Source organism: Coffea arabica, chromosome 11e (genome assembly GCF_036785885.1).
Source record: "Coffea arabica cultivar ET-39 chromosome 11e, Coffea Arabica ET-39 HiFi, whole genome shotgun sequence".
Taxonomy (NCBI): Eukaryota; Viridiplantae; Streptophyta; class Magnoliopsida; order Gentianales; family Rubiaceae; genus Coffea; species Coffea arabica.
In genome coordinates this window covers 52,306,396-52,317,079 of record NC_092331.1, presented here as the reverse complement: position 1 = coordinate 52,317,079, position 10,684 = coordinate 52,306,396, and the positions used below count along the sequence as shown (strand labels likewise).

The following is a 10,684-nucleotide window of genomic DNA, read 5'->3' as shown; positions in this document are numbered from 1 at the left end:
TTTCTCGTAAATAGATTTCACTTGCGAAATGTGTGTCGCTATTCAAATAGAGTGGTAGAGAAGTCAAACATGTTTTTGGAAAGACTTTTGAAACAAGAAAAATTCTAAGAGTTCAATTTAGAGAAGCCATTATGACTAAATGCTTGAAATGAAGTTTTCTTATGCTAAATTAATGTGTTTTACAAGATAAATAATGTGACTGATTACCAACCAGTCAAACGCTTTTAGTCTAGTTTATCATTTGGGTGAGCCACTAATTTTGTGCCCCTAGCCATCTTTCATTACATTTTTTTTTTAATCTTTCCTAACAGGAAAAAGATGAAATTTAATAAGGAAGGGAAACAGAAATATAAATCAAAAACCTCTAAATCCTGAAATATCAATTTTAGCCACTAGGCCAAGGCTTCCTCAGCAACTTTCACAAGTTGTTAACTTTATGATAAAATAACTTAACATATGGCCTGGATATGTATAGATAAATAAAAGCAATTCATTAGACAACTTTCTAGTATAGCTAAATTAGACAACTTTTTTATATAACTTATTAAGTAGAAATAAAAAAAAAAGGTTGAATTTACAGATATTTTGTGACATAAAAAATGATTGAAATATGTTTACTATATAATTTATTTTTGAAAATATCCTTTAGATAACTGAAATAGAGCATAAGGGGATGGGTTAAAAGGAAAAAGGGGGGAAAAAAGGGGAAAAAGACAAAAAAAAAAAAAAAAAAAGCAGTTTGTTGTTGTGGCATTGACCATTCAGATGAGAGGAGATACGTCATCGCTTCGTGTGTGTTCCACGAGGTACGTGGGCCCCACAAGACAAATGGTTTCCCAGGCTTGTGAATTAATTAATTAAGCATGACGATTATTAGTGGATAAGCTTGAGAAAAAGTGACCCAGTGCCTCCTATTAGGTGCCCATTAATACAAGTACAAGTGTCCATTCCTTTCGTCTTACCTTATTGTTTTAGGATTTTTTTTTTTTGATTAGGTAAAAGGACAAAGCAGCAGTCTTTGTCTACATTATCTTGTCAATTAAGTTCTTGAGCACCCCATGTAGCTAGAAGATATCCAATAGTGCAAAACATTTTTTTTTTTTTTTGGTTAAGATAAGATAAAATACTTCCTTCTTGTATCAAGTTGTCCCGTGCTTTTCCAACTTGAGATTTATGTGTTATTGAAAATCACAAAAAAGGATGAAATCACGTAAATATGCCAAAACTACTTTTGAGTCTAAAGGAATATATAAAACTAAAGAAAGATAAATGACCTAATACTACATTTAGTAAAATCTTGATGAGATGACCCCAACATATAAAAATGTAAATTCTTTTGGAAAATAGTTTGGGGATTGACTTCGATACAATATTTGGACAATTATCGATTTACTTGATTTAATTTGAATTTATTTCTGCGTGCAACTTGTATCTAGCATGGAATGAACTGTCTACATTTTCTTATCTTTCAAAATAGATTTTAATTTATTTGTAATAATGAATGGAGATTTCCCTAAATTACACTCTTTTTTCTCTCTCTCTTTTTTTTTTTAATTTCTAAACAGAGAAGAGATGAGATTTAAGAAATGGGAAGCGGGAGGGAAACTTTGTAAATTACACAATTAATTTATCAAATAACTATAATTCCTAATATTGAACTTTAAGAAATTCGAGCTCATGAATCAAGAACGCTTATCAAACAATACTATATTGCATGTCAATTTGTGTTACATTTCTAAAAATAAACTGAGGGAAAACCAAAGACGATGAATATGCCTTTTTCAAAGTAATAAAAAAGCCCCATTATAATCTTCTAAGTTTGGAATATTTTAATTTTTGCAAGACCCTATTTTCTTCTGCTGATGTTTGTAATGGTGACTTATGTATAACTAGCGATGGTATATTGTTTTCTTTTATGATACACAAATGGAAATGTTGGCTAGCTAACTTAGCCGATATAGTGAGGAAAAATTATGCTCATATCATAATAATTTGTATTTTACAAATTCTCACGACACCTATGTAGCAATACTATTGGTAATTTAGGGGCACGTCGTCAACAGAACCAGTTTACAGGGCATCATTCTATAATAAACCAGAAAAGTTTGTAAAACATTTCATATTTTCAGATTTATTCTTTTATAAAGAAAATGGAAAAGAAAGCCAACTGTAGGTCTTAATTTTTCTTTTCTTTTTCGTGTTAAGTTCTATATCTGCATTTCAACCAAAAAAAAACTGTTCATTTAGGAAAGAGGAGCAGCCACCCCACCCCCCCCCCCCCAAGGTGGGAACTCAACATGATGGATGATGGAATCAAGATAAGTATTTTGATTTAGCACTTACACTGGCCATGGGTATCCGATTCACCCTGGTCAATTGAGGGTTAGCTGGTAGTTTTTGTCCTTTTGGAGGTAATTTTGAGTACAGACTACAAATGAGACAACAAAAGTATATGAGTGTATTTAGAATAATGCGTACTAATTACTAGTGTCCATTAAAAATTTTCCAAAATTTATAAGGTGGAAGCAAATGATCTACTAAAGATTGGCTAAAAGATCTTGCAGGAAGAGATAAGTACTGTATAGAAAAGATGAACATTAAACCAACTCCATCCTAGTTTTTGATATTTTGTTTGTTTTGTTTTATGTGTCAAAATATCTTCTCTATAGATTCGGTCACTATTGCAAGTAGTTGCCATTCTCTGTTCTTATTATATGTTTCTTCTGTCATCCTATGTGTTTTTTTTTTTTTTTTTGGAAAAAAAATTCTCTGATGGGATTCAACAAGCCCTACTTCAATACGGAACTTATTATCTGAATACAAATATACTTTTGTTAGATATCAATTTTTGTGTTTCGGCAGTTATTTTTACATTATTTGTTAACATATATTTTTAATTAATTTTTTACTTTATATTTATTAAATTATTACAATTTTTTTTTCCAAAAACTTGAGAAAATAGCAATCCAAACAGACCGTAACACTTGAGATTCTTCTCATTGAATGCTGTTTGTGGACTTGTTATGAACAAACATTTCTTTTCTTTTTTTTTTTGGTTAAGAAAATGTTGAATTAAAAAAAAATGTTCTTTCCACTTGAGACACAGAATAGCATCTGAAATCCACTTGAAACAGTGATGCCTCATAAACTAGAAACCAATATTAAAATGCAATTACAGGATAAGTATGAGCAAGCTTTGACTGAATATTTTATTTTGAGCAAAAGGATGTTTTATATTTATCGGTCCCACAAATATGCCGGCCACATGAATCTAATTTTACACAAAATCCAAAGTGCAATGTTTCAACTTGTTGATAGACAAAGCAGAAGCAGACATGGTCAACGTAGACTTTAGGATCTATTCTCGTTTAGATATTTATTTATTCTCATTGGAGACGTGAATCATAATATTAAATTATAGGAGAGAAGAGTCTAGAATTCTAGTTTCATATCGTCCTCAAGCTCCAAATCAATAAGCAATAAGGATGCTTATAATTATTCTAATGTATAGTTCTCAAATAGCCCTAGGCAACAAAAGTATGAGATCAGTCGAGTTTTATTGCAACAAAAAAGGAAAAGCAAACGGTTGAGGAAAGGAGTGTAAGTGAAAACTCTCGAGTTTGAACCCTCTCACTTATACTATAAAATAATAATATTTTTTTCGACAATTACTTATAATAGACGCGTGACGAAGTTGATAAAACATGTTGAAATCATGTTGAATTCTATTTTAAGTTTAGGGAATATTAATATCTACTGTTAGTTTAAACGTTAACTCCCAAAAAGAGACTCTATTAGTTGCTTTTTTACTAAAATGAGTTTAGTGTCAATATTGTCTATTCATCCATTAATAAAATTGAAGAATAAAACATCTAAAGCAATCGTACCAAAATTCGTTCACCTAGCATTCAAGATGGTCAAGAAAAGAGATGCTTGCATCAGGCGTTCAAAAATGTAAATAATGGAGTCACTTCGGTGAGTTGTAAGGTTTTTTTTTGGGGGGGGAGAGGGGGGTCGGGTGGGTTAGTTAATTAAACAAAAGTGGTTGTGAAATATTGGATATTTGACTTGTAATATACGCAAAAATACGAAGAGTTTTGATACACCTATCATTTCCACTAATATGCAAAAGTACGGCTACACCTTATACGATTATACCAAGGCAATGTTGACTCGCCTTGAAAAAATCCTACAAAGTGATTCATCCTATGGCTTAACCTAATTGCTATAGATATGTGTTGCATATTTATTGTTGAGGCCTCCAATTTAGTTTTTTTACTAAGCGAGGATGGAACTTAAGAAGCGGGAAGAGGGTAAGAAAATTTGAACCCAAAATTTTTAATTTTTGGGGTTTAAATCTTAGCTATTAGACTAAAACTTCTTCGACCCTTTTTTTTTTTCCTAATATTAGATGAAGGTCTTTGTAAAGAATAAAAATTGTGGTTGAATTAGCACGACACGCAAACTTTGCATGACCATGTAGGTGAGAAAATACAAATTCGATGGTTTAGGACTTTTTAAGCACCGGTAACATTTACGCTTTGTTGAAGAAACTTTTTTAACACAAAGCTTTAGCAAATCAACAATTTACTCTCTCCAATATTTCAGGTGTTGAAACCTTGGATTCACCAAAAACCATTATTATAATCGGTTATGCTAAAGTAAATAATGAATATTCCTAAAGAAATAAACATCTTTTGCACACAATATCATGAACGAAAAGGAACGAACCATTGCTTACTAATTAAAGAGATGAGGCATATCTTCCTTTTTTTAATTTTTTTGACTTTCTATTTCCCACTTTAGAAAATTATGGTGAATAATACTGTATATATTTTGACCTATCCATGAAAGTAACACCAAATGTAATCAATTCCATCTGAGTTTGTGACCTTTTGCACATGCGATGGGCTAAGTATCAAAATGGACCCCTAAAACAAAAAGGGATATGAGTGACTCATTCCACTATAAGAGTAGATGGTTTTCATACCCAAAAATCACTAACAATGGCATATATTTGGTGGATGATGAAGCATTTGTACAGCATGAAATAGTTCCCATCTTGGAAGAGAGGGCACATTTGGGTTAGGGTTTTTGAGATGGAACAAGGAATTAGTGGAAGTTTTATTTGTCTATACTGGAAAATTACATTAACTCATGGGCTGTAAATGGGATCAGGGCTCTCAACAATCTCCATTTTCGATCGCATCTAATGATGTAGATAGAGTTTAAGAAAAATAAATAAATTTTAGATAATAAATGCAAATACAAGCAATCAAATGTATAGGAAAGGTACTATTTACATGCAATTTCTTCACTTCTTGAAAAAAAAAAATGTGCCCAGAAAATAATCTAAACCATGTGAATTTGAAATGGACAAATTTTCATCATAAACGAAAAGGAAGATGGAATTGCTCAACAAATAGCCAAATTGTCTTGCTGTTGACGTCTATATATAACAAAAAAAACATAGGAATGGATGTGAATTTTTTTGCACTTCTGAAGAAAATTTGATCCTGTTGCTCTATCCTGTGGACAGTGGCTCAGGGCCTCGTGTTTGGGCTTTGAAGCTCTTCTATATTTTTTCCGTTATTGTAATTTTCCTCATCTGTTGTAGATAGGTCCTGATTCAGTCTCAATTCTTGAAATTATCACATTTGGTTCCTTATATTTTTCGACCTTATGAGATTGAATATTTTAATTTTGACACCTTGCTTTTGATTTTACAGTCAAATTTGAAGAGATGATAGGGGACAAATAGCAAGTACCAACCTGCTGAATGGCCTCAAAACTCTTGAGAATTGTCTTCATATACCACAGGATCTCCTTGGCCTTGGAAATGAAAAAATGGAAAAAAAATTTGGAGTATTTTAGTTGTCATTATTTTGTTGAGGGATGGTGCGGTGTTATTGAGAGGCTATTTAGGAAAGCCCAGCAGGAATGTGTAACACTGTCATTTTAAGAGAAGATTAATGTGCTTGGGATTTTTCAGACTAATTCAATTAGCTTTTGTTTGGCTGAGAAGAAAACAAGAAAGATTTGGAGCACAAGTGCAAGTTATATGTATATATATATGGATTAATCTTTCCTACACTGACAGTGTATATATATATATATATATATTGGCATTGTCAATTATTTTTCCTATGGCAAGTGTAATATTGAAATTCTCAAGGAGCCAAATGAAATTGTTAGAAACCTCAGGGTAGATTTCTGAAATTATCTAACATAACAATGTAGACAACTAGTACAAGTGACCCAAGTCTTCTCTAATTTTGGAGACTACTGCTTGAGCACAACCAAACTCCTTTTGGGCTGGCACTATCTATATACCCTGCCTATTATCAACATTTGAACTATGACAAAAGTAATCTAATTCACCACTCATTAACCTCACACGGAATTATTCTTCTAATATGGTCTAATGCTAACTTTCTAAAGTAGAGGTATGAATGCAGAAAAAAGGAAGAAAGTTGCTCAGAGAAGAAATCTTTCTTATGCCTAATGCTATTGGGACAGCATCAAGGAATTATGACCAAGCAAACCATCCAACTATGCTGTAGCAATTGCACTATTAATAAAATTCATGTAAAATATCATGTCAGCTAAGCCATGATGCGCCTACACAATGTAACACCATCTCCTACAGGAACCTGAGAGATCTCAACTCGCGGATCCGAGGCTATATAGTTGTTGAATTGTATGATGGCTTTTCTGTTGACAGTGGATCTTTCGTGCATTTCAATTTCTTCACTGACAACATATCCACCGTATAGAGTATTATCGTAAGCGATAATTCCTCCAATCTTCACCAGCTTTATTAGTTGTTCATGGTACTGGATGTAGCTTGGCTTGTCTGCATCCACAAATGCAAAGTCGAATGTTGCTTCACTAGCTTCCTGCATGAGCATGTTAGCCTCAAGATCAGCAACTATCGAAGTGGCTTACATCATCAGTTCTCCATGTTTCTAACACTACTGAATATCCATATTGAAGTAAAACTAAGAACAGAAGCAATAAGAGAAAAGTTCAAACTTTCTTAGATCATTTGCATTCTCTTGAGAGGTAGAAATCAAGATTTCCATATCGAGTTGAGTCGGGTAGCTTTGTCATGTGCAGAGGCTTCAAAGTCCATCACTTACCAGTCAAATAGAAATCCAGAGCTGCTAGTTAAATCAGACCAATCTACTATATTCTTGGTATTATGGTTTTTTAGAATGAAAAAGTATCAGTTTTATCTAGACTTTCAAGGGAACCTACTAGTGGTTACTTTATAGTGCACTTTTTCCAGAAAAATCTGAAGGGAGCTTCTGGCAAATGCTGCATACTCACATTGTTCAACAAATCATTTAGAGCAGAAATGCCATCTGATTTGATGAATTTGATTTTGTTCTCCACACCAGCTTTCTTGATGAATTTCAGACCAACTTCAAATGCTCCTTGATCAGGGTCTATTGCAACTATCTGCTTGATATAAGCAAACGAATGCAGTATTTCAAGATTTGCATCAATTTATTTGTAATCAGTTGTACAGAATAATACCACATTCTAAAATTCTACTTATGTTTATTTGCAACAGAATATGGTTAGCTATGTCTAAAGTTCTACTTATTTTTTATTTGCAGCAGAATATGGTTAGCTATGTCTAAAGTTCTACTTATTTTTTATTTGCAACACAATATGGTTAGCTATGTACCTGGCCATCATCAGGAAGTGCAAGAGCAGTAGTAAGAAGAGAATAGCCAGTAAAAACACCAATCTCCAGTGTCTTCTTGGCATTCATTACTTTCAAAAACATAGACAGGAAGAGCCCCTCATCAGGTGGCACACCTATAATAGCCCTGCAATACAAGATCAGTATAAATGTTCCTTTCAAATAAGCATCATGCATCCCATCTATGCAACTTTGCAAGATCAACTCTGGTTCCAGGCCTACAATTGCTGATTGACATTTTGGAGCAAACAATTCTGCATCAGTATAAATTGGTCTAGCAGTGTAACCAATCAAGAACTTTTGGAGCAATAGAATGCTCGCTAGGTACTTTATGTCTTTTTATTTATTAACGAAGTAAAGAAAAGAGCAAAACGTAATTTAATCATCATGCTTCATAGCAGAAGCAGAATTGGAACAGCCAAAAGATCTTAAGTCATGAAAAAGTTTGATTACCAGCATTTCTTCCATTAAGCGTTATGGTATTTTCGGTCCTGGACATCAGTAAAGGACAAGACAGGTGGTTTCCAAGGTTGACTACATAAACATTGTAGTTTCATTTTCTCAAACTACGCTCATAGAGTTCATACAGCCATGTGCTTGCAAATCTTCATGATTGGCTAACTCGATATTGGTTCGGTCTACCTCTTCTTCCAGGTTTTCCTTCAATGTGTAATCATCCTAACTGGTTAAACTGTATATAGATCTTCCTTGAGTACTTCCACACAATAAGAAGCAACTTTTTCTTACTTCCCCTTCAAGATAATGCTATTTTTACCGCATAATGGATAACAGCCATTTTTTTTTCAGCGAAACGTGTAGCTTCCATTTTAGCTGTCAGATATGTACAAAAATGCTGAAGAAAATTTGAAGCTTGATAATTTGGAAACCAACTAAGCTGACTAAAATATCATATAGATATGATCAAAATCAAGGACTTCTCCAAAGCTTTCCTATTGTCTTCAAGGGATCGGTATATCAGCGTAGATTTAAGCTTGAAGCAGGACCAAGTTTCTTTTCTACAGCTTTATCTAGACTTATCATTCCAAAAAGCAAAGAAGCAATATTAAAAACTGGAAAGCTTATTGGTTTCTATACTGCAAATTCATGACACAGGAAAGGAATTCCAAGATACATATTTTTGAAACTTCATAGTCATTTGCAAAGCTTTAAGAAATCACTGAAAGGCCTTTGTGTTACTTTTCTGAGCTGGAAGAAGAAAGGTATCTGAGCTGAAAATTAGAAGTTAAGAAGTCCTGTCAGTATCAGGAGTTCACATTACCTGGCACCATATTTCCTGGCAGTCTCTTCTCTTAGCTCCTTCAGTTGTTCATGCTCTCTTGGGTATGTGCTAGTATTCAAGATGTACTGCACATAAGCAGAATCAACAAGGCAATTAAATAGTGAATGCATGCTTGGACAGAAGGCACTTGTGCATAGTGAACAAATTCATCTCAAGTCGTCATCAAATTTATAGATTCCTTCAACGGGGTTATTCATGCAAATATTACCTTTTCTTTGTTTAGAATCTAAAAAATATTGTTGCTCTAAAGCAGTTCCAAATTTATAGTAAGTGCACTTCTTTTTCCCTTTGCTTCCCAAAAACAAACTCTACTCCATGGCTGGGTTTTTCTACAAAGAATAATTCTCTTCCCACAACCACAAGTCAGTTTCCAAATAGGAGGCATTCTTCTAAAAAGAAAAATTTCCCTCCCACAACCACAAATCAGTTTTCAGTTCTGAGGCAAAAAATCACCTTCGGAGGTTTTCAGAGCATCCAAATTTATTTCAAACGCCCATCCCAGAAATCTTCAAAAATTGTCAAAACTACAGAGAAGGCGGCAAGATTGCCTAATCAAATCATGCCTCTCCCAACGCAGTTCGAGCCAGCAGTTAAGAATCAGCTGCCCAAAGATCATGATCAAGGATTGAATCAAGTCATTAGGTCACAATTGGACAACTCGCAGGCCAGAAACCTTATTTGCTGAAAATTATCATCTGGTTTGTACTAGAAAAAAAAATTATCATCTGGTCTCGCAGGTTTTCTTCAGGAATTTGAAGGAACACCACCAATAGGTGAATTTTGCCTCAAATTGAGCTGGTACTTTTCAATTTGAGAGAAAGCACAGGACTGCAGTGTTGAAATGGCACTGGAAACAACCAAAATTCCAGCCCAAGACAGAAAGCGTATGAAGACAACCTCAATTAACTAATAAGGCATAATTTCCTAATCCTGAAGCGTACTCCAACTGACTAATTCCAGATCAAAGTACATCTATAAGAAATTCAGCTTAGTTTCCTAACCTAAATCAGCTGGGAACAGGCAGAATCTTAATTCTGAAAAAAGAGATTTTTCCACACCCAAACAACAAAAAGAAAAAAAAATTCTAAAGCAGAGGGAACTTTCGTTCTTTAAACTGACATCTTCTTATTTTCCATCTTAGCAATCTAGGCCGTTCATCTTTAATTCTTTATGCAATCGGGTATATTATCAGTCCCTTATAAACTCTTTCTTGCAAGTTTACTTACTCAACTGACTCATGTAAGCTGATGAAAAATGTCTCTGCTGAACTCACTCGTGAGCAACACAGATAAACAAACATATATAAGACCATAACAAAAATATTTAACCAATTACACCCAAAAAAAAGACAGGGAGAGGAAGAGTGAAATTGAAAAAAAAAAAAAAGGGATTCAACACAAGAACTCAAAATTTTGGAAACTTATGAGCTGGTTAACAGACAACAGAGAAAAATAATACTAGTAAAAAAAAAGATTAGATTCAAGTGTTAATGGGAGAGGAGGACTGACCTTCTGGAGGGCCTCACTCTGGAGAATTGTCTTCACTTTAGAACCTCCTTCCTTGGCCATGATACTGCAGATGAATTCAGGAGATTTTGTAACGTGCAGAAATGCCTCTTAGCTTTATTCAGCCCAGAAGACGGTGGGGCTATTGGCATATAAGGATATTAA

General features: G+C 33.8%; 1 protein-coding gene across 1 annotated transcript; it reads right to left on the bottom strand.

Moving 5' to 3' along the window:
- Positions 1 to 6,473: 6,473 nt before the first annotated feature.
- On the bottom strand, positions 6,474 to 10,684 carry LOC140021539 (putative caffeoyl-CoA O-methyltransferase At1g67980). The gene is made up of 5 exons (XM_072072615.1): positions 10,523 to 10,684; positions 8,994 to 9,079; positions 7,697 to 7,841; positions 7,333 to 7,464; positions 6,474 to 6,899 (listed from the first exon to the last, which is right to left on the bottom strand). Exons 1-5 carry the CDS (start codon positions 10,580 to 10,582, stop codon positions 6,606 to 6,608), a joined length of 717 nt encoding a protein of 238 aa, XP_071928716.1. The 5' UTR covers positions 10,583 to 10,684; the 3' UTR covers positions 6,474 to 6,605.

What these genes read in the sequence shown, in the direction of transcription:
- LOC140021539 (XM_072072615.1), bottom strand. Translation starts at nt 10,582, where the DNA reads ATGGCCAAGGAAGGAGGTTCTAAAGTGAAGACAATTCTCCAGAGTGAG. An exon ending in AGAGTGAGGCCCTCCAGAAG is followed by an intron (nt 9,080 to 10,522) that starts GTCAGTCCTCCT and finishes GCTTATGTGCAG; the next exon opens with TACATCTTGAATACTAGCAC. An exon ending in TAAATGATTTGTTGAACAAT is followed by an intron (nt 6,900 to 7,332) that starts GTGAGTATGCAG and finishes ATGCTCATGCAG; the next exon opens with GAAGCTAGTGAAGCAACATT.